The 27,822-nt window shown below is 37.5% G+C and overlaps 1 protein-coding gene across 1 annotated transcript in view; it reads left to right on the forward strand.

Moving 5' to 3' along the window:
* The window catches only part of LOC140157328 (DNA repair protein REV1-like), a 44,686-nt gene extending 19,848 nt beyond the window's left edge, over positions 1–24,838 (forward strand). The window contains exons 2-14 of the mRNA XM_072180475.1: positions 1,338–1,470; positions 11,636–11,804; positions 12,525–13,799; positions 14,760–14,914; positions 16,086–16,205; positions 16,982–17,202; positions 17,879–18,154; positions 19,216–19,641; positions 20,601–20,698; positions 21,138–21,348; positions 22,001–22,511; positions 23,219–23,321; positions 24,309–24,838. Coding sequence (XP_072036576.1) covers positions 1,338–1,470; positions 11,636–11,804; positions 12,525–13,799; positions 14,760–14,914; positions 16,086–16,205; positions 16,982–17,202; positions 17,879–18,154; positions 19,216–19,641; positions 20,601–20,698; positions 21,138–21,348; positions 22,001–22,511; positions 23,219–23,321; positions 24,309–24,423 — 3,813 coding nt within the window. The 3' untranslated portion in view covers positions 24,424–24,838. The remainder of the gene's footprint in view (positions 1–1,337; positions 1,471–11,635; positions 11,805–12,524; positions 13,800–14,759; positions 14,915–16,085; positions 16,206–16,981; positions 17,203–17,878; positions 18,155–19,215; positions 19,642–20,600; positions 20,699–21,137; positions 21,349–22,000; positions 22,512–23,218; positions 23,322–24,308) is intronic.
* Positions 24,839–27,822: the final 2,984 nt, after the last annotated feature.

The following is a 27,822-nucleotide window of genomic DNA, read 5'->3' on the forward strand; positions in this document are numbered from 1 at the left end:
TCATGGACCGCTCATTTCACAATGTTTGGGCTTTTTCAAACAAAAATTTTACACACTAATATAGTGTCTAAATGGTCCACCAAATCGCTTCAATTAGGTCTTCATTTTGCAAAAGTTTCTTACTTCTGAGGGGGAAAAATCCCCCCTCAGACACCACCCTGCGTTGTGGCCAAACAAATGACCATTTCCGCTTCTGTTTTCGACATTTCCCAATTTTTGTTTAACACAATTTATAGGCCTACAATAATAGGGAAAACTTGTCCACGAAATTTGCGCAAAAGGCTTCATGGACCGCTCATTTCACAATGTTTGGGCTTTTTCATACTAAAATTTTACACTCTAATAGTGTCCAAATGGTCCACCAAATCGCTTCAATTAGGTCTTCATTTTACAAAAGTTTCTTACTTACACCCCCCTGCGTTGTGGTCAAACAAATGACCATTTTTGATTCTGCTTTCGACATTTCCCAAATCCCAATTTTTTTTAACATGTTTAACACAATTTATAGGCCTACAAATAGGGAAAACTTGTCCAAGAAATTTTTTTAAAAACCTGTGTCGCGCAAGCGCAACGCGATTTTTTAACATAATTTTACGATAATTTTCCCATTTAACGAACGTTTCTAATCATATAGGCTGTAGATAAAAATTCTTGTATATTATTCATATGTTTACCGATTTGACCACATTATACTGTTTTATTCAGCTATTTGGTATTTGGTGTGTCGGCAAACAGACGGCTCGTCAGCAATCATTGACTCTTACACCCCCCTAATGAAAAAGTTCTGGCGACGCCCCTGGTCGTAAAAGCCTATCCCACAATTAATTATGAAATCGTTGCCTCATTATGAGCTGAAAAAAATTGGATGCTAAACTCAACATTGAGTTTCAAGGGCCTTAATTTTTAAGCTTTTTACATTGAAAATTTGCTTGTAATAAACACATCTCTTTCGAAAACATTCTATACCTTTTAAACAGCTTTTTTAACAGCTGGTCTGTTCTGTGTAATCATCCCCCATGTATGATCTCATTTTTGTCAGATATATTTAAACTCAATAATTATTTGATGTTTTTCATAATATTTAACATTCCTGTGTGCAAATTTTATGTAATTTGATGTTTTTACAATTTCTAAATGTTTCTTAAAATGTTTTATTTGATGTTTTATATATACTATTTTTAATTAAACTGTAAAAATCATGTAATTCAGCCATATAATACAGTTACAGCTGCAATGTGTGTATCAATAAATACAACTATTATACTAAAATGGTTGAAAAGTCTGCCATGTACTATACGAATATAATGTTTCTACTTTTTGTGGTATCTTATTTACAGGGTGGTTATATGAATGCCAAGAAGCAAAAGCTTCAGGCTCAGTTTAGCGGAGACATCCAAAGGGAACAGGATAATTGCAGAACATCCTCAAGGATATTTGAAGGCATCACTATCCATGTCAATGGATACACAGGTAAGAGAACAAACTAAAAGTTTGGCATCCTATAAACCAAAGTCATTTTGTTGGTGGGGGAAGGAAGAGGTCAAAAAGTTTGATTCAGTTTGTCAAAAAAAGTTAAAATGTTGGGCAAATTAGGTTTTCAGGGAAGGAGGGAGGGACCAGATTCCTATCTAATGAAGGTACTTATAAATGTTTTTACGTGTAGATCATCATCAAACGTTCCTAATATAGCATGTAGACATGTAGAGCATATTTTTAAACACTCTCATAAAATACAAGGACTAAATTTAAATGCATTAATTGTGAGTGTACATATTATTCATAAATGCATCCCAAAAAGAAAGTATCCAGTTTGATTTTGGTCCATAAATCAAAGATGGGTTCTTAAATCAAGATCTACCAAAGGTGTGGTACAGATGCATTTATTCCGCACAGTTTGATACCTCATTTGTCCAAATTGATGCAGAATTGATGACACAATGACCTTTTAAATGCAATCACTTCAAATTTAAAAGTTGCAATAATCCCTATTGATGTGGTTTTCCTGTTTCTCAAGATTCTTCATAAAGGTACACAATAACAGAGACGGTATAAGACTGTTTGACTTCACTTCATGTGTTTTATTCAATACAGATACTCTTTTACTCCTTCCTCAATGTTTTACCCTTCACTCTTCACAGTCAATATCTGGTATGTCCTCCTGCTGCATCAATGACTGCCAGACATCTGCGGCGCATGCTCACAGCGAGAAGTCTGATGCGCCATGGCCTTGATCTATCGCTGCCCATATTGAGCATGTTGAGTAGCAGGACCAAATCAATAGAAATTTACTGCACCTTTTAAAATTGAGGCGATTGCATTCAAAAGATCATTGTGTCATCAATTCTGCATCGGTTTGAACAAATGAGGTATCAAAATGTGCGAAATTAATTTATCTGTAACATACTTTTGGTAGGTCTTGATTTAAGACCCCATCTTTGATTTATGGACCAAAATCAAACTGGATACTTTCTTTTTGGGATGCGTTTATTATGAAGTAATATTGCGGGTGTAATAATTGTATGTACATGTACATGTAATTGAAATTTGTGGCCTGTTTTATTCTTTCATGAACATATTGAAATGTTGTTGGATCGACACAGACTTATTTATCTCATAGGTGTCCATAAGATGAGTTGAGGATTTTCCACCCATCAACTTTTGAGATGGCCTGTCTAAAACATGGGTGGAGTCACTGACTACATAACATGTTCACTGTGACAGCGGTTTACAATCTGCAGCCCTTGATGATGTTCATGGCGGCCTGCAATTACTTTCCTTACAATAAAATAACAATTGTCATTATACATGTAATCTAAAACAAAAGTTTACAAATATATACTGCCATGAGAGGTTCTAGTTAAAACTATACATGTACTTCATTATATATGTTCTTTGTTCATTGATTGGTTAAAAGAAAATTATTTGACGTTTTGACACTCCAGCTTCTATCCTAAATGAACAGCACAACCAATTTAAGCACAACCTATATTTTGCCCTTCAAAAAAATCGAATAGGCTAAAATCGGGCTAACCAATTATAGTGATGGTAGAACTATTTTTGGTCATGTGATCCACTTTTAACCAATCAATGAACAAGAATATATTAAGGTTAAACAAAGTGTTGAAGGGCTTTACCTCCAGAAAAAATATATTATTACCTTATACATAAGAAAATATGTCTACTTATCATGTGAAATAAAAAAATCCGGAAAAAAAGCGACTGTCGTCTAGGAGAGTGATTGACATCATTATTATTAGAGAAGAATGGAATCTGTATAGTTCATGAATATTCATGTAGTATTTATCATGTTTATACAACCTGTATCCCAGCCATTTTTGCTTAGCTATCATAATCGTTCATATAAGATGCCCATATGATCCATGGTGTTAAACTGATATTCAGCAACTTTATATCTCTCGATCTTTGCGATCCGAAATATTGAATTTCAACTTTAGGCACATCTCTAGCATAGTCCGACGAATAGGACCTGGTTTTTTTCTCAGTTACCAACTATCACTGCTCAGGCTCTGATTGCTCAAGAAAGATTGATCGCGAAAGTCCAGTGTCGGGCGGCGTGGTCACTGGACTTTCGCGATTCGTCTTTCTTGCGCCATAGATATGAGATAGTGGTCATAGTCTGAGGTGAATATTGTCTGGGAAATAAGAAAAAAAGGTCCTACACGTCGGACTACTCTAGCAAGATAATTAAATACCTGTCACAAATAGAGGTCTTGAAATGTTACTTGCAACGTTAAAAATGTGAATAGAGAACAAATCGGGTTCAAACATGCTTCAACAATATGAAGGTAATTGTCAACGCCTACTACCAGAATAGCCAGAAGAGGGCAGACTTCATAAGGGAGTGTTCATAATATATTTTAGTGGGGGACAAAGAATTTGGAACTTATTTCGGGAAATTTCCTGGGTTTTTGGTTTTGTTTTTATTTTATCTTCCTGTTCGGGTTGTTTAGGTTGGCACATTTTGGGGCATTTTCATGCACTTCACAGGAGTTTTTTGTGGCTTCTCTGTAGCTGTTGTGTGTCTTTTTCCCCACGGAAATGAATAATAACTTCAACGTCAAAAAACAAAACAAAAACAAGACAAACTGTACCCTGCTAAAAATATCAACCCCTATCCTCTCTGAGAATAAAAATAATAAGACTCCAACCTCACCTGCAAAAAAAATATTTTTTGGGGGATAATTTAGGATAAGTTCGGGCCTATTTTATTGCGACAATTTTCAAAATCTATAAGGTGAAATGTGTCGGGGATGTGCTTGCAGATTTGGGGTGCATTTTCAGCCATTTAGTTTAGACTCTGTTGTATTTTTAGCCATGATTTTATTGACCCTCAGTGTCATGAAAATTAGGTTTAAGAAGGGTATTTTTCAATAATTTTCTCGAAAAAGTAAAAATTTGCGAAAACTTTCAGTCCAAAAGTTGATACAATTTTGGGTCTGTTTTATTCAAATTTGGTTTAAAATCGTACCGTAGTTTTTCTGAGTCACAGCCTCACATCCTTACCCAAACCAACTTGAGAAGGTTCCCCCGGGTGTGTGCAAATTTGCAATTTATAGGCCTACACTCGTTATTTAAGCCTAAAATCAAAGTGTTAATACCATTAACACTACCATGGCCCGTTTTGTCGTGATGACTGGCTTCCAAAATGTAGGCCTATTTTAAATTATAAATCTGGTCCCGCTAGAGGTGTGTTTTTACCCGCGGAGGTCTCTCCCTCGCGTTTGTGGATGTGCCACAGTTTTTGGGTAGGCCTACCTTTTCAACGACTATGATGGGTGGGTTTACAGCGAAGACCAACTTTTGGGCGCATTTTGGCAAAAGTGCCCTTAAAAAAGCGTCAAATTAGGCCAAATTTGGGTGACTTTGATCCCCGCGGTACAAATGTTTTGAAGAGACCCGCCCGAGGTGTTTTTATAAAAAAATGGTCGGGCCTGCTAAAAAACCTCCCGGAATCAAGCATGGGTAGGCATACCAAAATGCCTTGAGACCCCCCCAACCCAGCGCCGGGCTCCATGACATGATATTCTCCGCGAGTCCACCAGAAAATATAAAAATATAACATTTTGATAGGCCTACTAGGCCTATTTGTCTGTAAACCTTTCTTGTAGTTGTAGGCTACCGCGGTATGTCTACCGTGATGACAGTAGCGTAGCTGCCGGGGGGCAATTGCAAAAATTGTGCAAGGAAAAAAAGAGGGAAAGAGGGGGGGGGGAGAAAGAGGAAAAAAAGAGAGGGTGAGAGGAGGGGCAGAGAGATGGGGAATCCAAAGCGATATGCAATACAGCTCAATAGGCCTACCACCATACGATTATTATCAATAAGCCTGGCAAAATTGTCTATTTGGGCCCCGCCCCAGTGGGAAATTTGGTGGATTTGGGCCCGCCCATAGGGCCTACAGTCTTGCCCCTCCTGGAAAAAATCCCAGCTACGCCGCTGCATGATGATGTTGCAAAGTTGCGGAAGTTCATTCATAAATTTCCCATTTCCACTCGACAACAACAGGCCAGCGCGCAGTAGCTAAACCCCGAGCTAATCAGAGACATGTGCGTTTCTCTTTCAACAGAAAATATGTGACCATGTGACTGACACGATGTACGCTTCAAATAATTATGCTCTCGGCGTCAAAAGTATGATAATGGAAAATATTTATAATGAACACTCCCTTATTTAGCCACACCTCTGTTCCTTTCTCGGGTTGCCTGGTATATATCCCGGGGGTCACTCCCATTGTGGCCTGTACACCATCCGTGATAATCAACTTTGAAAAGCACCCTAAACAAGGATTTAACCCTTGGCTAAAAACGACACCCTAAACAGGGATTTCATTCCTAACATCAAATTTCATACCCTAAATTTCATTTCCGCGTATTTAGAAATTGCAATTTTGCTACCCTTTTTTCCAATTTTTCATGTTTATGACACCCTAAACGCGATACGAGCGGATCGTGCCTACCAACAAAAAACGACCCTTTTTACACATTTTCATTATCGCGGATGGTGTACAGGCCACAATGGGAGTGACCCCTGGGTATATATCAGCAAAATCCTACACCTATCGCCTTCCCTTGGTAAAATCCCTGATAAAAACTCGTGATATTGAAATTGAATTTCAGCGCCAGAACTTCCGTCATTCTAGCATCATGGATGGATATGCAGTGGCGCCCGCTTAGGGGGGGCAGTATCTCCCCAATATTTTTTCTTTCCCACCCAGTTTTTAGGCAAAATCCCCACAATTATGTAATTTTCCACTTTTTGCGGCAATTTAGTGTAATGATTTCAAAGTGCCCCTGTCTCAAATTCACTTCCCCCATGCCCCGCGAAAAAAATTCTGGTTCCGCCACTACGGGTATGGCCATAGCTAGGGGGCTTTCCCACCCCACCCCCAGTTGCCCTTGGTTATGCTGGACGATGAGAAATTTAGAGCTTGTTCAATTCCACCAATTTTAGAAATTTTAAAGGTATGTATACAGTGTATATAGCCTATTAAAACGGATCACAGTCAAATAAAATATCGTAGGCCTAATAATTTTACCAATGGCATTTATTGAGCTGCTCACTTCTTGAAAATCCTATGGTTTAATATTGATATTATATAATTGAGCTCCTTGTCAAACTCCTCAGTACACATAGGAGAGTGACTAACTGAGCTCCCGCTATTTTCAGAAATGAAGGCCTGGCCTATTAAATGAATAATTAGGATTGTTTCATTTTACAGAACTTTTTTTTAATCATCCCAAATTAGTGGTTTTTTTTTAATGGGGAGTAGGCTTTTAAAACGAAATTCAAATTTGGCAATATTTTCCATTGCTTAACAAATTGATCTGTGTGAAAATGCCTAAACATGTGGCCAGAGCGGGATGACTGGTATAAAAATCTTAACTTGTGAGAAAGGACGTAGGCCTATGGGGTTGTATGAGGCTGTGGATCACGAAATGCCCCTTTAATGTGTGCTAGGTAAAGTCATTCTTCCTCCCTTTCGACATGCCAAAATTTATTCCCTCCCCCGGCCCCGGCTTGCAAAAAAATAGCTTTCTCGAAAGGCTGTGCAATCAGTACCGGTATTAGCCTACTAATTATAAGCCAAAATTTCCAAGCGACTCGCTAAAAATCGCTTGCCTCCGTCTCGCCAGCCAAAAATCGCTTGTCCGCACCCCCTGGACTGCCAAATTTTGTGGCCCCTCCCCTTGGCCTGCCAAAAATGCCCCACCCCCTTTGCATAGGCCTAGGCCTATATGCCAATTTTTTGGGATCCCCAATTTCCATACCCATACCTTAAATGGATTTCTAAATATCTACCTGTTGCAAGCGCAGCAAGCATGAAAATGTGCACATTTTTTTTTGCGTCCTAACCACCCCCCCCCCCCCATTTTCCCCTTCCATGCACCAGGTTCATTGGTGCTAGATTTTAAGCTAGAAAATACCTAAATATTTTAAAATCCAAACTCGGCAACACCACTTTGTGACGTAAGGAATCGGGCAAATAGAGCCCGTCGTACGTAAACAGTGTGTTTAAAAAAAAAAAATGAGAGTGTCACTTCTGTCCAAAAAATTTGAATTTTGGCCTTGAGCAGCGACAATCAGAGGTAAGAAAAAACACAGTATGGCGCAGCTTGAAATATAGAATCACTATATCAATTTTGAAGTTTGTACTTCAAAGCACGAGGTGAAATGGTTCTAAAAAAAAATTGATTTCGCTGTATCTTTTTATCGCGAAACTAGACAATTTGGCAGCAGCGAGTCGGAAAAATAGCAAATATCTCAATTTTCTGCTATCAAAATAAAAATTTCAATAGCACCTGCATATAGAAGAGGTTTATAGAAATAATGTAGGTCAGAATTTTGTCTATGAAATCGTGCACGGAATTATTATTACTGGTTACAAAACGACATACAAGTGGAGGCCATTTTACTTCAAATTCGCCAACATGTAAGCTTACTAAAACAAATCGAGACAAGCAATATCAAGAATGAATATGCACATTCTTTTATTGACTTGTTTGTAATGTCGTCGTAGTTCCCAACAAAATCGCCACTTCCACTGAGAAATTATGGCCGTGTTCCCAAAAAATCTTGATGCTCCTGATATTGAAAAAAAAAATTGAAATGTTTGAAAGGTACATTTCTTTTTGAGCCAAGTGGAAAATTCAAGCATAATAATAACCCTTACACTTTCAGCTTTTAGACGTAGTTTGCGTTTTCTCTCTACGATATTTATTTCCAGAAATAGATAATTTTAAAGGGGGCTACATGCAGTCTAATTGTGGATCGATAATTACAAAGTTTAGTATAACCTTAATGAAGTATATAATAATAACTCTGTAGGCAGCCTGTCAAATAACTACCAGCCTGTCCAACTATCCAAACTTAGCAATGTGGCCTTTGGGTCCCAAAGGGTTATTATATGATTTTATCTGCTCTCCCCTTCAGGGTGCCGCATTATTGAATATGTGAATATTGCAAATAATTAATTTGTTGATAACTTTATTGATAATATTGCTTTTGTTAAATCCAAAGTCATGAAACGTTTGTGAACAGGGGCGGACTGGCCACTGTGGCGTTGTGGCGATCGCCACATGGGCCGCTTGGTTCTGGGCCGCTCAGGGCCGGTTGCTAAAAAAGGAGAGAAAAAGAAAGAAAAAGGAAAAGAAAGGAGAAGGGGGAAAAAGAGAAAGAGAGAAAAGGAAAAAGAGGAGAAAGAAAGGGAAAATAGAAGAAAAGGGGAGAGGATGGAGAAGGAGTATCTTAAGACATATATAGGCCCTAGGGCCCGAGGCATAGGTCCGAGAGCCGAAGGCGTAAGGCCTAAGACATAGGCCCTAGGGCTTAAGGTATAGGCCCTAACACTAAGCTATTAGGCCGGTCACTAGTACACCGTCGCAGCATCACCTACAAATGGCCTTTTGAATCGCCTCTCTAGACCGTATACACAGCAAAAGGCCAATACTCTAGATGCGATACAGTAAAAAATTTAAATTTAAGCCAACAGCAAAATATTGGGCTGACTGTCAATGGAATATTGGTATTTCATTGCGGCTGCGGAATGAGGCTAGGGCCGATATGAGCATTTGGTATATATAGGCCTAGGCAGACATAGGAGAAAGAAAGGAAAAGAGAAGAAAGGAGGGGGATCATTTAGGGGATGAGTAATATAAGGGCCTACACAGTGTGCCCGCTGTTTGTCTGCATAGTGATAGGGCCTAAGGCCTGTAGAAATAGGGGCTGATAGGCCTACAGGTACTCGACTTTCAAGTGACGGGGATGTCTTGGAAATAGGACACCAGTTTGAAACTATACATGCTATAGGCATGATAGGGGTCTTTTGGTGAGAGCTTTGACGCCATATGACCAAGGGGGTCATTCAGTAAGGAGGCCTCAAAAGGGGGTTCTTTCAGTTAGACTGGGACAAAATTTGGGTCAAAATATAAAAGTTGACAAATTTTTGATAATTGTTTTTCAAAAGTCGTCAAAATGGGATTTTTTTAGAAACAACGGTGAAAGACTACCAGAAATTTGTCAAAAATTCTTTACCAAGGGAGGTCTTTTTGTGACAGGAAAAGAAAAAATAGGGGTCATTGAGTGAGGACTCGGAGTTCAGTAATTCAGTAAAATATAAAATAAAAAAGTGGTCATTGAGTGAGAGGGAGTTGAAAAATGGGGGTTAATGTGGGTTGTGGCCGCACTGCACGCACATCGCTTCACTCATTTTTAGTGAGTGCCCCCCCTCCAGGCCTTTGGACCACCATCAGCTATCAAAACTAGCACGGCTAGACCATCATTCGAAAACTTCTGGGCTGGGGTGCTCCTTGTAATGCAGGGATTACATTACATAGGGCCTAATACTTACAGCCACATTACTCAGTTCAATACTCAAACCAATTTCTTTCCCTTTTGATGTTTCAACTCATATGCGTAGATCCCGGGGGATGGGGGATCAAATCCCCCCAATATTTTAAAAGGGGGATGGTCCATACAAGCCTCCCATGATGACACCTGTAGGCCTACTGAGTTTCTGACCAAATCAATCTCATATTTGGCCATTTTAGCCTAAAAGTGTCAATTTTTTAAGGCTTCGCTTAATTTATTCCACTGCATCATCATCAGTTTAGCTTCAATATGCCAAAAATGTCATGCGCTTCACGCGCATTTGTACTAATAAACTTATAATGTAAGCCAAAAGGTGCTATTTCAAGAATATTTTTCCAACCCCAATGTCAAAAACAAATCTACGCCACTGTGGAGTTTTATCACGCTCGCTAGGAAATGATCAATGCAATTTTTGCCAAAGCTCACTACCATTCACTAGATGCTGTGAACTACCAAATCGCAATAGATTAAAAAAGTTGCTATTAACCTTTACCCAGTAGGCCTAAACAATTTTTAGCATTTGCCTTTTGATGATTGAATATACTCACGATATGATAACAGTTCTGCAAAGATGTAGGCCTAATTCTATATGTGTGCAAATGAGTCAAAACATAAAACATGCACACTATACTTATAAATTGAATAAATGTTGGTTTGATCTTGATTATTGCAAGTGAGTGACAATGGATAAAGAATATTTCAAGTCTGTACAACGTGGAATTTGGCTTCAGAAATCGTTGTCAAATCCGGGCTTCCTGACCCCCTAGAATAGCTAAAACCCTTAGTTGTCCGGGGCTTCGCCCTGGACCTACCAGGGCCCTTACGCGGGCCCCTGGACCCCATGCGCAAGTCGCTACGCTCTATTTGAGTAATAGGGCCGGTCTTAATAAATTTGCCACGGCCGCCTAAAACCACCAGTCCGCCCCTGTTTGTGAAGGTTGTCATTTATCCAGGTTTAATCAAATATAAAATTAGACTTGTTAAAACTATTCAACTGGACTCACGGTTTTGAGAGGCAACGGTTTCACACCTTATCATAGGTGCATCTTCAGGCTGTCTGTTGGTCTGTCGGCAATTGGTCACTTTGCTCAACAGGGGAGGCGGCCTGCGTCACAACTTGGTGGGGGCCTACAATTCCGTTATTAAGAACATTCCAAAGAAGTTTGGCTCTAAATCTACGACCTCTGGCAACACCATCTTGCCACTGGTCAGTGACCAATTGCCGACAGACCAACAGACGGCCTGAAGATGCACCTAGGATAAGGTGTGAAACCGTTGCCTCTCAAAACCGTGAGTCCAGTTGAATAGTTTTAACAAGTCTAATTTTATAATCAAAGTCATGAAAGTTGCTAAAGAGTAAAGACTAAATACAGAACCTACTTGAAGAACTATAGATCTACATTACATACAAAAAATGAATGGAATAGACTTCTCTATTGACATCTGTGAAAATTAAAATTTGTGAATTAATTGTAAATCATATGAATGTATTATATTTTATCAGCAATATTCACACAACTCCTGCCAGATCTGCCACAGCAATATACACTCGCACTACAGAGTGTCCCATATCACTGAGCTGAAAAACACATTGGTCGACACCATAAGAACAGATGAAGAAAGAATGTAAATCTGGATTGTCAGTGTTTTGCGAGTAGTATTTCACAGAACAATATTGTCCATTCATTAACTTTTTAATCTACTTTGTGATAATTTTTTTAAATAAATGGTGTTTTTATTTTGATAATAGTGCCATCTTCAGATGAGTTGAAACGTCTGATGCAGCTGCACGGGGGTGCCTATCAACATTACTATGGGAAGACTAAAGTCAGCCATATCATTGCTACTATGCTACCTCATACCAAACTAAAGAAGTTGACTGATGAAAAAGTAGTGAGACCTGAGTGGATCATGGATAGGTGAGATATATATTTGTTTGTTTTTATGTTGTTGTGTGTAGAAGAAGTGTGCATTATTTATTTTGCAGATGACAACATTTCCTGACATGTTTAAATGCAAATAGGGGCTAATATTAGTAATGAGCTTTTCCATTTAAAATCAACACTACCCCTGTGGATGATTTTGGAAATATCTTCCACAGGGAGTGTATGAATTTCTAATGGAATTAGCACTTTAGGCAGCTCTATTTGAATTTTATACACCCTCTGAGAAAGATTCAACCTGAATCTTCCACAGATTCGTTTAAAAAAAAAGTTGGTTAATGTGCTAACTCCCCATGCAGAAGATATTTCCAAAATCTTTCACAGGGGTAGTGTGGATTTTAAATGGAACAGTCCAATAATATTTGCAGTGAAAGTCTTATCTTATCTTGTGGTCAGTGGGTAAAGTTTGTTCGGCTTATAATTGGTGAGTATTATTTGGTTTTTGTTACTGCGCTCGTTAATAAAGTCCCAACTTACGCTTGCATAGATTCACAAAACTATGCATTCAGAAACTTGAGGATGGTGGACTGAGTGAGTACATGTATGGAAAAGCATGCTTCATGAAATGCAAGTTTACATTGAAACTAATGACAAAGATATTTGACAATGAAACCTGAATTTATCAGAACAATGGGAAAATACTCATCCATGTGAAACAGTATTAACATTTCTACCTTGTGCCTTATTCATTTACAGCATAGAAGCTGGTGAGCTCTTATCATGTGAACCATATCTGTTATACACTCAGCACTCTACTGCTCAGAAGACCCTGAACTTCTCCTCCATCAAGACATCCATTAAGCCTGGAAACTCTGTCCGAGATAACACCCAAACAAACAGTAAATCTGGTCCCGGACCAGGGTTAGGAAATGGGAAACACCCACCTCCAAATGCTACTGAAGCAACTCAAGTGGGTGGGCATGCAAGCTCAGCAGGGACACCTCAATTCAAAACACCACAAAGAACAATAGGCCCTAAGACACCACAGAGGATAGGCCCTAGACAATCAAGCATAACTCAACAGGAGCCTGCTGTAAGTAAAACTGCAAGAACTACTGCCACCGCTGGTGATCCTAAGTTTGTGTCAGAATTCTACAATAACTCAAGACTACATCATATAGCAACTTGGGGAGCTGAATTCAAGGCCTATGTGAACTCATTACAGAGCAAAGGCAGTATTGGGTTTCCTGGTAGAGAAAAATTAAAGAAGCTTAAAGATGATGACCTTGGGAGTCAAGGGTCATCTTCATACTCAAACGAGGCATCAGAAACATCCAATAAATCTGAAGGCCAACAAAGTGATCGTATAATGATGCATATAGATATGGATTGTTTCTTTGTATCGGTCGGTTTGATTGACAGGCCTGAGTTACGTGGTAAACCTGTGGCTGTGACACACTCAAAAGGCAAGGGTATGCCGGTTCTCAATAGAGAAGCACGAGAATACGAAAAGGCGTATTACGAGAATAAAACTGCTAATAGAAATAAGCAGAACAAGAATATGGATATTTCTAACTTGTTGAGAAGTGATACTGGTGCCAGTGCATCTAATGAAAAGTGCAATTATGATAATGAAAATAGGACTATTGATAGGCAGTCTGAATTAGACCAAAATGACAGCTCTGACAGTAATCATGACCAATTAGCCAATACGTCATTAGATAACTCAAATGTATCTACCAGTACTGATGAAAGCATCAGTGAAGGTGAAAGCTTACCACCAACATCCTCGGCAAAGTCTCCTCCATCTACCACAAGCAAAACACCTGCATCATCCAAGCAATCATCAAATGAGTCATTTAGCTCAATGGCTGAGATAGCATCATGTAGTTACGAAGCCAGGAAGGCTGGTATAAGGAATGGGATGTTCATGGGCAGAGCCAAGCAACTGTGTCCTGATTTACAGACGATTCCGTATGATTTTGATGGCTACAAACGAGTGTCGCATTTACTGTATGAAACAGTGGCAAGGTAATCTTATGTGAGAGTTCCTCCTAAAGTCAAATTTCAGATTTTCAAATTTTGGAGTTCAAAATTTTGAAGCATCAAGAAGCATGTGAATACAATAAGGCATATTATGAGAATAAAACTGCTAATAGAAATAGGTAGAACCTTTTATTTTTACACTTGCTCTGTACAAAAGTATAGGAGCTTGTGGAAGTTCAGCCCTCTTAAGCAGTTTGTCCTCTGTTTTCCTCTTCTTTGTTTGGTCACTTACATACCTGCTTTAATAAAACTTGTTTTTTGGTGAGGGTATTTACGGAGCGGGCATACAGGTTTGAAAATAGCAACACACAAAATTGTATTATTTATATTAAGTAATATTATACTTGACATAAATTTGGTGAAACTCACACAATTTGCTCAAAACGTGTTTCAATTACCTAGGTATCATATCACCCCACATTTACAGATGATTTCTTGTATACATATGAAACTTATGCTATGTTATACATGTATTTCAAATATAGAAATGTTACCCAGGGGTGTACATGTATCTTATCTAATCAGTTGTGACACTAGCCAGTCAGGTAGTTAACCTACTGGACACCACTGGTCATCTAACAGCGTTTCTGATTGGCTGATAACTTGAAATGCTCATTTCAATTGCCAATTATGACTAAGCTTTAAACTATTTATGGTCAAACTTGCATTTGCAGAGGACCTTATTATACCTTCCTTGATTGGTTCAAAATTGGACACAATATTCATATTAGCCAATCAGCAGGTAGTTCTCATAGGGTTAATCAAAAGTTATCAGCCTTACAGGGAGTTTTATCTGCCTAACATCTTATTCTTATAGTGACCAGGCTGCATTTGTAAATCCCTATCAACCATGGAGTTGGCATGTTTAATTTTGCAATTTTTAAAAGTTGATTGGATAATTTGAATTTCTTACATTTTCATTAATCGTTTGATTTCACACTACAGTTACACACATGACATTGAAGCTGTTAGTTGCGATGAGATGTTTGTTGACATTACCAGTGTTTTAGAAGACACTGGTGTATCACCCTTAGAGTTTACCAGAGTTTTGAGAAAAGAGATACAGGAAAAGACACAGTGTCCTGCATCAGCTGGACTGGGTAAGTGTATCTGGGTGGGGTGGGTTTGTAAACACGGACACACACAAGAAATATGTGTACAATACACAATATGTGTACACATGAACTGTGGACATGCATATTATGTGCTTTTTAGATGGTGCTAGTTGATAAAAATACCCATAAATGTGATGCAATCAAGCAAAATCAGTTGGAACTCAGAAATATTGATTTTGAGACATAGCCACACAAAGGAAATATTTCCTTTTGTTTTCTGTTGTTTTGGAAACTCTTTAATTGCTCATATCTTTGGAACTGGTTGTTCAATTTCAATGGGGTTTTCTGCATAATGCAGCTTTGTAAATGCTTTTTACTGTCCTATATATAGAAACTGAAAATTTAATATTTCCGAGTTCCGACTGATTTTGCTTGATCGCATCACAACATACATTGGTACAAACAATGTCTGCATTTGGATGTATAGGATGAGTCTGCCCTCATTGGTAAAAGCTCCATCTGTTGGAACATTTACCAATGAGGGTAGACACACTCTACACTTGACTGTGGACATGGCATACATTTGAGTTTTGTGTTTGATTTGCTTTTGTAGCTTTTACCATGAACTCACTGCTTCTAACAGTTCGCGTTAAGGCAAAAAACACCCCAAATGTGTATCATGCAGTTGCTTAGCCAGGACTTTTTCAGGTGGGGGTGGGCAAGGCAAATTGCCAGGGGGAAAACTTTGACGAAAATGGTCAAAAATGGGCTAAAAATTACAAAAAAGGCCTCCCACAGGGGCAAGGGGGGGGGCATGACTTCCCAACCCCTTGGCTATGCCACTGGTATCATGTCCAAAGTATGGTGATAGACCGATAGTCAAAGGGTGTGTTGTGTCCATGTTTACAGGTGGACTCGCATGTATGTTTGTGAGTGGGTGGGTGGGTGGGAAGTTGACTGTGCCTTAGGGTGTATGTTGGTGCGTTTTCACTGGCAGATCTGGCAGGATCTGAAAAACAGTCACATTAACAGAAGCTAAGAGGCTGTAACTAGATTTAGATGTATATATGATTTTGTATGTATCCTATGTTTTTTTGCTATTTGATGAGTGAAAATAAATGAATGAATGAATGAATGAAGGTTTTGCCAGCAACTTTTAAGTGTATTATTGTACCTCAGGTATGATACATATTTTTATTTTGACCTGAATTTGCAGCTTCTAACATTCTGCTAGCTCGCATGAGCACACGTATTGCCAAGCCCAATGGACAGTTTTATTTGGAACCAGATGCTGTACAAGATTTCATCAAGAAACAACCAGTTAAAGATTTACCAGGTTAGTATATATTGTCATATTATACATTATTATCAACCTTCCAAGTGATAAATAAATCTGTGTATTGCAGTGTCTTCGAAATACACAGATGTATGTGCAGATGATGTGCACACACATACATTTCGCTGATTGGCATCACACAATCACACTTAGTTGGGTCAAATCAGTCAAGTTTGATTTATTTTTACCAAGTCAGTCTGATCTTGTGCAATATATTCTTGTATCACACCCAAAGTCATTCAATATTATATACATATTTATGCAGGAATAGTCATTCAATAATGCTGCAAAATTTAATATAAATGAAGGTGAACATTTCATGCATTTGAACTGCTTTTCTTTAGTCCGGCAGGGTTGCTTAGTTTTTTTGCTTGAAATGTAAATAGGCAGAGAAAATATTAAAATTAAAATCTGTCTCTGCTGGACTGTTATTCTGGATACATATGTGTATTACATATGTACCATATTACTAATCAACAAATCAAGGGATCTGATAGGCAATGTGACCACTGACTAGTGTGACAGTGTATTGCACTTGGAGTCAGAGAGTTGGCATACCTCTTGTGGGATGAAGTCTAGTTTCAACATAAATGCAATGCTTTCACTTGTTTCAGAAACCTCTCATTTTATGATGGTTGCCCTCTTTCGATGTGATTAGTCACATGTTTTTTTCAGTATCATTGTTTCAACATAATTTTTTTTCAATAGGGTTTTGTTTCATTTTTCATTCGAAATTCTATATTTATATAAAATATTGATGTTCTTGAAATATACAGGTGTTGGTTGGTCTACAAGTAGACGATTACAAGCCATGGGACTTAACTCCTGTGAAGACTTACAACAACTCACCATTTCAGTACTTCAGAAAGAATTTGGACCCAAGACTGGCCAATCTTTATATCAGTATTGTAGGGGTATAGATGATAGGCCTATCAAAGCACAGCATGCTAGGAAATCAGTGTCTGCTGAGATTAACTATGGAATTAGATTCAAAGAGGTAGGCATGATATGATATAACCAAAGTAGTTTATTTTAAGGAGTAGGATAGTGTTTTACAGTATGGATCACATCAGGCATTCTAAAGTATACATAATATGTAACCTGTTGAAACACGACAGTTGTCCGGAACCCACTTTTGAGGATCATAAAGTAAAATAATGGCATGCATTCGTCTATTTCTGGAGGCCTGGTCTAGATCTCAAGATTGATTACTACATTTGATATGCACTGTACAAGAGGAATAGTATTCGGGATTAGGATATATCCAAAGGATGATTTAAAGTACTTCCCCACACCAACTGGGTCAATATATAGCCAGTTGTAAGCAATGAAGCCAAGGTCTCAAGTACACTGCATAGGTTTGTGTGGGTTGAGTTTTTATTTAAACTGCAATTTTTCACTATTTTAATTAATTTGATCCATAGTTAGACTGAAATATCATCTATTAGTAGAGCTTTTTTGCTGTCCCACTGACTGACTAGGTTCTACACTGTGGTATAGTTTCAAAAGAGAGTCTTTGCAATATAATTCAATTGGATTCGTTGTCTTAAATAGCAGTTGAAACCCTGGCAAAAATACCTGTGCAATGAATTATGGGAAGTTTTTAAATCATCCTCTGAGAATTCTAACATTTGTTTCATATGGTTGTTACTGATCCTCTATTATTTTCCTAGGATATTGAAGCTGTGAACTTTGTCTCAGAACTTGCCAGGGAAGTACACAAACGTCTTCTAGCCATCAATATGCTGGGAAAAGTCATCACTCTCAAACTCAAAGTTCGTCAACAAGGTGCACCGAAAGAAACCTCCAAGTTCCTTGGTCATGGTGTGTGTGACAATGTCTCTAAATCTGTCAACTTGCCAATTCCTACAGAAAGTGTGGATGTGATAGCCAGTGAGAGTGTTAAGTTGCTGAAGCAGGTCAGGGTGTCAGCAGCTGATATGAGAGGAGTAGGTATAGAGAAAATAATTGTGGTACACATGCCAGGAGCATATACAGGGTGTGCCCTCCCTCCCCCCCCCCCATATCAAAAAAAGAGAGGAAGAGAAACGTCTGTGTGCATGTGTTTTTGATGAAATTGTTTACAAATGAATCTCATATTTGACCATTTCAGCTTTAAAAAGGGGAAATTTAGGCACGCTTCATTTAAGCTTCAATATGTTATATTTACACGTTGTGATCCTTTCGTACAAAGATATTCACGCCCCCGGTTGCTGAAGTTCTGTATATGCACCTGCATACATATGATAAAGAAGATTGATTTGAATACTGTGAGCTTTGTTAACTTTATGCCACAGATATCATGAAATGATAATGCAGAAGGTATAATCCTGTAATGATGTAATGGATTATATATTTGAACCACTGTTGATGATGTCATGCTACATGTGACTATACATTGGTGATTTGGTTCACCTCAAGTTTGGTATTTTTTTTTTTTTCAATTTTTTTTTTCCATCTCATATAACAGGTAATATTATAAAACAAGATAATACATATAAGGATAAATAAATACAGTTTATCAAATACAAGAAATTGTAAATATCTTAAGTTTAGCAAAAACATATTAAATACATGAGATGTGGATGATAATAGGTAGTGATAATAGGTGCGTATTTCGCTGGTAGCAGTATCAAATCGCACCCGTAAAGTTACTTGTGTAGAGCGTAAACACACACGTTCACAGAGAAACTGTGATAAAGTATTGATGTGACTACCGAACTTGATGTGAACCAAAGAGTATAGTTCTGTGGTACCATAGACATAGGAACAAATAGTTGTTAAGAGTGGCAATTCATATGAAGATAAAATCACTTAACCTGCAATGGTCCGGCAAATGACTGTATTAAGTTACCATAATACAACAATGCCCTAATGAATTCAGCCAAAGATCTTCATATAGTTAACCTGTCACAAGACAACAGGTTTTTTGAAGAAGACTTCCAAGCTTTATATTTCTTGAAAGTCATTATTAATCTTCTTTCTGTTATTCTCTTCCTCCCACTAACAGGTCGGAATTCAGATAAGTCGCCTGACATCAAAATCTACAACCTCATCGTCAGCAACACTCCTTGGAAACAAATCCTTACTGGATTTCATTGACAGAGGAAAGTCCAAATTGGACACTGTTCAAATATCAAATGCTGCCACCAGACCATCTGGTGATACTGCAAAAGAGACAAAGAAAACCAAAACCCACATGCCAACGATGCTTGATTTTATTACCAAACAACCACAATCTGAAATTACCATGCTTGACCACAATAAAAATGAGCAAAATCAGGAAGTTTCCTCAAATGATGTTACTCCTGCTAGAGATAAGAAGCTGCCTCCTCTTCCAGTGTTGCCAGATTTTAAGACTCCGAGTGATTGTGGAACACCAGTTGCCAGGGTGATGACGCCAGAAGATGAATTTAGTATTCCAACACCATCTCAGGTACGTTCATAGAACGAGAGTGGAAAACTCAAAATAGTACGAATTCCCATCAAACAGTTACTGCATGTTGCTCCCTTTGCGATAATACTAGTGCACTCCCTCAATGCACTTCCCAGCAAACTATGATATTAAGTTTGTGGTTTGATTACACTGGACAACAAAGATTTTACTATTGGGGCAAAAGTATTGTGTTCTAGACTAAATCGAGCATGCTGATTCCGAATCTGAAGTCAGAATTTGTCCATCACGTCAGGATTTTAAGATATATATATAGGCCTATCATTGGCTTGAAATGAGTCTTAAAAATGTGCTGCTAGTATTCTCACCTTGATTTTTTACACCTAATATAAAGGGTGATGTAAGTGATGAAGATGCATATGGTGAAAGATTCCATCAAGACATTTTAGTAATGAAAACTAGGTATCAAGGACGGTTTAACTTAAACATGATGACAAATATATTTTATAATGTCTTTTTATATAGCATTCTCAGTAAAAACTAACTTGAAAGTGGGATGTGCTGGGTAAATTCTGACTTCATATTTGAAATCAGAGGCCCTGATTTAAAAAAAAATACATGGATTTTCCTCAGTAGCAGATAAAAAGTTTTCATTATTTTGTTATCCAGTGTTGTTGAGCAAACATACGTTCTTATACCCTGATTATCATTTGATATAATTTTGACCATCACTGGAAAATGCTGGAGGTAAATTGTTTTAGTCCCCATATATTATAATCCAATATGGCTGATTTCCCATATTGATCTGCATTTGGCTATATGGAACCTAACATCTATCTGATATTATAGGTATGCTCCAATGCTACAGCTACACAGTTAGCCTCTATAGAAGTTTAGGCCACTGAGGTGCACCTAAAGGTGATTATATGGCTATGAGTATGGCTAGGACAGTAAAACACTTGATTGAGTTTAATTAGTGTAATGTTTCTATATTGTTTCAGCTGGACCAATCAGTACTCTCAGCTTTACCAGAGGACATTCGATGTCAGGTTCTTGCCAACTACAAGTCACAAGATATTCAAAAGATAAATATAAAAAGGTGATTTGTTTTCCTTCTTTTTTTTAATTGACAAATATGATAAAAAAATCTTTACGATTGCATGTGTATTTATTGACAAAGAATCAATTAAATGATTTACAGGTATACGACACAATAGAACAAAATGATCAAGTCATTGGTGAACACAGTCAGTTTTTGTTTGTGAAGGCTAAATAGAATATGGCACCAGATCGTAGATATTTTCCCATATTTTGTGAGAACAAGCAGGGGTAACAATTTTAACCTTTGTGAACAATTCTGCATCTTCCGACTTGCTCGTCAAGTTTGGTCTGTTGTTATGATTGTGTTTACACTGTGTTACGCTCTCAAAATATAAACAACCGCCGTTCTTCTCTGCCGGTTCAATAAGTTCAATTTGTTTTTAAAAGAAGTAAAAAATATTTGACCTCGCTATAACTCATTCTTGTGTCTTTTATAGATCTTCAAACATCAGTGATGAACCTAGTACCTCTACTGGGATCACCCGGCATCATACCCCAGCAAGGCAGACACAGCAGTGGGATCCTCAGGTACTAGCAGAGTTACCAGAAGATATTCTTGCTGAGATCATGGAAGGTAGAGACCAAGAGACTGGAGAAGAGCAGCAAGTGAAGTCAGAACAAATAGAAGCACTGCCAAATATGTCGCAGGTAGAGAGAACATCCCTCTTGCAATGAGTTTCTGTTTGTGTCAAAGATATCGGACTCTGCCATGTATCACTCATAGAGGACAAAATAGTGTACATCCAGAAAATTATACAATTGCAATTTCGCTTTTAGAAAAAAATGAAAGAGGTCGTGGTAACAATGTTATATGCCATGGAATCAGTAATATATTGGCAAACAGAAAAACTTTACTTGGTTTCTTGACAGGGGCTCAAACACTATGCTCAATTAACTAAATCATCCAGAAAAACAGATTACGATGAAGTAAAACTCAACCCAATTAATAAGGCACTATTTTCTAAATTGTATAGATTTTTTTGTTGCAACCTGTAGTTCTCACAAAAAGTTTTACAAGCTGCTCTCTTGTCATTCAGGAATTCCCATTGATCAGGGCCTATTTTCACACCATGGTAAGTTTTCAAGGGCCTATACCTCTGTACCAAATGTACAGGGGGTTACAAATATTTAATTTTCAAATTTTTGTCTTCCCTGAATTTTGGTCCCCTCCATGTTTCAGAATACAGAATAAAACAAGTCATATGTGTCGCCCCTGAAATATATGCACCTCTCAATTGGTCAAGAGGGAAGAGATACTGACACATGTCATTGATAAATTTATAATTTGGTTGTATTGTAGATTGATCCAAGTTGCCTGGAAGCACTCCCACCAGAGTTACAACAGGAGCTACAAGCTGCCTATAAAAAACAAAACAAATCTGTTAACCCACAAAACAAAACACCCAAGAAAGCTAACCAACCAACAGTAAATTCCTCACCAACATCTGCATCAAAAAGAAGTCCATTTAAGATCAATCGTCGTCGACCAGGTAGACCTCGAAAGAACAGTCCATCAAAGAAGGTATTCCAAAGATCAACCAATCAGCGTGATATACAACAAATGATAACAGGATCACCTGGTATGAAGGCAAAGGAGGAACAGGCAAGGATGGAGGATATTCCAGAAGCAAAGGACAAGAAGCAGGAGGTGGAGGTAGAAGAGGACAAGGAAGGGGATGGTGTGAAGGATCTACAGGACGATACTGGAGAGGCATCTGAGGTGTCCACCCATCAACCAGTGAATCTTTGTGGTGCCGTCAAGTTGCAGGATGTCAAAAACTTGCTCAAAGAATGGATGTCTGCATTTGCAGGTAATTAATCTGTCAGAAATATTTTAGGTACTAATCAGAGTCTCATGCATTTGCACCTGCTGTATGCTTCAAATGAAGATTACTGCAAATTTAAATAATGCTATCTGAAATAATATAGCAATTGGAGTGTGTTTTTTGTGTATTTCATTCCATATATGACCCAGCTATTTTTTAAACAGCTGGTTCAGGTACTCAGACAGGTACCCCAAGCGAATTACATAATGAAAACTTGCGACGTCAAAGCCCAGGAGTATCATAATAACATGTAGACATTGACCAAATTTCACACCCAAAGCAAATGGGTGATGTCAAAACCCCACATATAATAGAGACACGTAAATCCACAGCAATCGTCTAGGCATTCGGCAATTGCACGGTCATCTCAAAGTGAGTTTATACCTGCAAAGTGTGTGTTGCGTGTGCGTACGCCTGTAGAACGTGTGCTTTAATTGCCGTGTATGCCTTACAAAAGCCTTCTTTCGCGTTGCTAGGAAAGGGAGAGAAACAAAAATGCACTTTTTGCACATGCATTTGCAGGGACAACCTCGTTTTGGTAGCAAAGGGCGAATTGGGATAGTTGATAACATGATCTTCACAATTGTTTCCTTTGGCCTAATTGAATCAGATTATTTTACATTTTGTTTGTTTGTTTGTTTGTTTGTACTCTGACACCTGTAATTATTGTTTTTTTAATTTGACTTTCACAGAACCTCTTGATGAGGATGTCCATCATATAGTGGAATATCTATATCAACTTATCCTGGATAGAAATTTAGAGATGGTGGATTTAGTATTGAGAGCTGTTAAAAGGTAAGACTGAAGGGCATGCTGAACCCTTGGGGTTCACAAGTTTGATATGGGTATGGGTGTTCACCTGAGAATTTGAATGTGGACCCTTCCATATTCAATTTTTCAAGAAATTTGGACCCATTGCTATACCAAAGTCAAAATTGTCAGTTTTGCAACTTTTTCCAAAATGTTGACAAATTTTTCGGGAAAAATTAGTATAATTTAGTTATTTAATTTAGAACAGATATGGAGTTCAAGGGAAGGTCTCACATGACAATTTCTGTGTTTTTTTATGTTAAGAAATAAAACCTACCTAGATGAATTAATTAATTGTTTCTTTACACCCATAATGTGACCTTGTATTCAAATTTGCCAGAGAAAGCTATTCCAACCACATGATTTAACTTTTATATTTCAAAAGAATATGAACACCTGTAAAAGGACATGATATCACATTAGGATGATCTTCCTTACTTGCATAAATAGCCACCTGTGTGCATCCATCTCAGGAAAAGAATGGAGTTAAGGATATTATTGAGTTGATGGTACTGTTATGAAGGGGATTACCATGGGATCAGCATAAAGTTAAATGATCTCCAACCCATTGATGCGTTATTAGCCCATTTGTTTCCAATACATTAATTCCAAACTGCGATATCAGAAAGGAAGTCTGTAATACTGTAAAACATCGTCTACAAGCATATAGAGTGTTTTTGATGAAAGCTAATATAATACGAAGCAGCTGTAAATATGCCAATACAATAGATTGGTCTTACAATAGTACTTGTTTGTATATGATTGTATCGGTAATTTATTTGCTCAAACTCCATAATGTTATAATTTTGTCAATGGATGGTGCCTGAATTAATTTTGCTTTCATCAAAAGCACTTTATAATGCTTGTAGACAAGGTTTTACGGTATGTGAGTACAAAGTTAGTTGTAATTTTGGAAAGACCAACATGTCTATTATTCCTAACCCTTTGTTTGTTTGCTGTAATCTTTTCCAGGCTAAGTGAAAGATGTGGTAAGTCGGCATGGATAGAAGCTTACTCTGTCATGGAACACAAAGTCCAGGATATTGTGTATGAGACTTATGGCAGTAGACTCAAGTTGCAAAGCTGATAGATCTCCCAACCAATAAGGCATTGTTGATGACTATGGGGTGGAAGCTTACTCTGTCATGGAAGACAAAGTCCAGGATATTGTGTATGAGACTTATGGCAGTAGACTCAAGTTACAAAGCTGATAGATCTCCCAACCAATAAGGCATTGTTGATGACTATGGGGTGGAAGCTTACTCTGTTATATGCAAGGCAAAGTACTGGATATTGTGTATGAGACTTATGGCAGTAGACTCAAGTTACAAAGCTGATAGATATCCCAACCAATAAGGCATTGTTGATGACTATGGGGTGGAAGCTTACTCTGTTATGCAAGGCAAAGTACTGGATATTGTGTATGAGACTTATGGCAGTAGACTCAAGTTGCAAAGCTGATAGATCTCCCAAACAATAATTCATTGGTGATGACTATGGGGTGGAAGTCGGCATGGATAGAAGCTTACTCTGTCATGGAACACAAAGTCCAGGATATTGTGTATGAGACTTATGGCAGTAGACTCAAGTTGCAAAGCTGATAGATCTCCCAAACAATAATTCATTGGTGATGACTATGGGGTGGAAGCTTACTCTGTCATGGAAGACAAAGTCTAGGATATTGTGTATGAGACTTATGGCAGTAGACTCAAGTTGCAAAGCTGATAGATCTCCCAAACAATAATTCATTGGTGATGACTATGGGTGGAAGCTTACTCTGTCATGGAAGACAAAGTCTAGGATATTGTGTATGAGACTTATGGCAGTAGACTCAAGTTACAAAGCTGATAGATCTCCCAACCAATAAGGCATTGCTGATGACTATGGGGTGGAAGCTTACTCTGTTATGCAAGGCAAAGTACTGGATATTGTGTATGAGACTTATGGCAGTAGACTCAAGTTGCAAAGCTGATAGATCTCCCAAACAATAATTCATTGGTGATGACTATGGGGTGGAAGCTTACTCTGTCATGGAAGACAAAGTCTAGGATATTGTGTATGAGACTTATGGCAGTAGACTCAAGTTGCAAAGCTGATAGATCTCCCAAACAATAATTCATTGGTGATGACTATGGGTGGAAGCTTACTCTGTCATGGAAGACAAAGTCTAGGATATTGTGTATGAGACTTATGGCAGTAGACTCAAGTTGCAAAGCTGATAGATCTCCCAAACAATAATTCATTGGTGATGACTATGGGTGGAAGCTTACTCTGTCATGGAAGACAAAGTCTAGGATATTGTGTATGAGACTTATGGCAGTAGACTCAAGTTGCAAAGTTTATAAATCTGCAGAGGTATTATTAATGACTAAATAATATGTGGAAACTGTCAACTGTCATAGAAGACAAAGTCCAGGATATTGTACAAGAAATGTATGGCACTAAGACTTGAAGTTGCACAGTTTGTAGACCACCAACAAATGTGGCATCTTGGGCATATTTTTGTATTCATGTTTTAACATACCAACAGCAATATTGAGAAAGAGATAAAAATTGTACAGTTTGTTCTAAAATATCAGCAATGCAATAATATTTTTGAAATGGTTTTGAGATAAAGAAGAATAGTTTTTTATATAATTTGTAAATATCAATTCCTTGAATAGAAGAACAGGATCACTTAGGTTTGATCAATGTCATTGTGTCTCTATATTGTATTATATCACTCATACATAAATTCTAGACAGTTCATTGGTTGATTACCATTTGCCATTTTTACCATCACCCACTCCGTGTGATAGTCTTTACCATCATGTGCTTTGCCGTGAGTGCGCTAAGCGCCAAGCCGTGCGCTGACTCTTGGACTCGCCGATTTAGTTATTGGGTGGACCCCAAAATGTGAAGTATATCACCGCAAAACATGGTGTTATGTTGATGAATAAATGTATTTCCTACCTTAAATAGTATTTTAGTAATAGAATTTATGTATGAGTGATATAAAACAAATATTAACTGTCTTAAATTTGTGTAATGGTCAAAATATAATCACTCGGTGAAAGATGTATTGTTCCATTCCACTCGCCGTTCCGGCTCGTGGAATGGAACAATCCATCTTTCACCTCGTGATTATATTTCGACCATCACACTCATAGACAGTTAATATTTGTATACTATTAATTCCCATTAATCAATGACATTCATTGCTGTAGCTATCCTGTTTAGGAGTCATCATGGTCATTCCACAGTTTCGGGATGATAGTATGTAATGTGAGTAACCAACACTTTTTCCTCTCACTCATGCATGAATCAGATCATCAGAATTCTAATATCATGGCAAGGACAAGACTTTTGGGCCCCATAACTGCTAAATTTGTGGTCTAAAGTATATAAAAGTATACTGCTTATTTAGAATGGCAAAGGCATGATGAATCCATCTGTGTGCTCAAATTTGGGTAAACATTCTCAGTTTTGTACCCAGAAAACATTTTAAAAAAACTTGTCAGTAAAAATGGTTTTTTTATTCATTTTTAAAAATAAGACAGAAATATCTAGGAAACGTTTTTTTATATCGTTTTATTTTCAACCAACTTTGAGAAATTTTCATCAAAAGTAGTTGAAACTTGCCCAATTAAAAAAAAATCATATAAAAGCCAGATTTTTACCCAAGTTTCAACCAATGTTGATGAAGTTGATAAAAAAAACCTTTTCCTAGATATTTATATCTAGTTTTTGTTTAGTTTTTACTGACAAACTTCTTTGCTATGCTTTGGTCAAAAACAGTTTTTCCCCAAAATTGAGCATTTGAGCATATGACTTGCTTCATGTTTAAGATATACAACGCAGTATTGATTACTAATGTTACATACCTTTGTTCTGAAACTGAGGAATGGCCCATTACATTCATCAAAATGTTATAACAGGAAAATAGCTTTAACTCATTGTTTAAGTTTGTGACAAATTATGTATGAAATTGTGAATGAATATTGTCTTCCATTTTGCCTTATCATTATCAACATAAAACCAAATATATAACAAATTATATTGTGTAAGTCAGATTATAGATATCAATATTTTTTATAAAAGAAATGTTTTCAAAAGGTTACAAAGAAATAAATAGCATATGTGACACGATCTGGTCCATGGGGGCCAAAGGAGGCATTTTTGAAAATTGAGTTATTGTAATTCTTACCTTATACAAACTTCAGGCTATTATATGTTGAAAACACCAAAGGTCTAGCATACTTAGTTCTAAAGGTATGAAGTTTTGTGATGTCTATTTTCTTATGTATTTTATTGTTTATTACTCCATATTTTTGCCTTTATCTCAATTTCATATTTGCCGCCTTTGGCCCCCATAGACCAGATCGTGTGACATATAGCCTATATTATATCATTTTGATAAAAATGTACATTAATGCCAATGAAAGTCCAGTATATTTATTCACATTAAGTTAATGCTGCTCTTGCAAAAGTTCAAGACAAAAATTCA

This window comes from Amphiura filiformis, chromosome 7 (genome assembly GCF_039555335.1).
Source record: "Amphiura filiformis chromosome 7, Afil_fr2py, whole genome shotgun sequence".
Classification (NCBI taxonomy): domain Eukaryota; kingdom Metazoa; phylum Echinodermata; class Ophiuroidea; order Amphilepidida; family Amphiuridae; genus Amphiura; species Amphiura filiformis.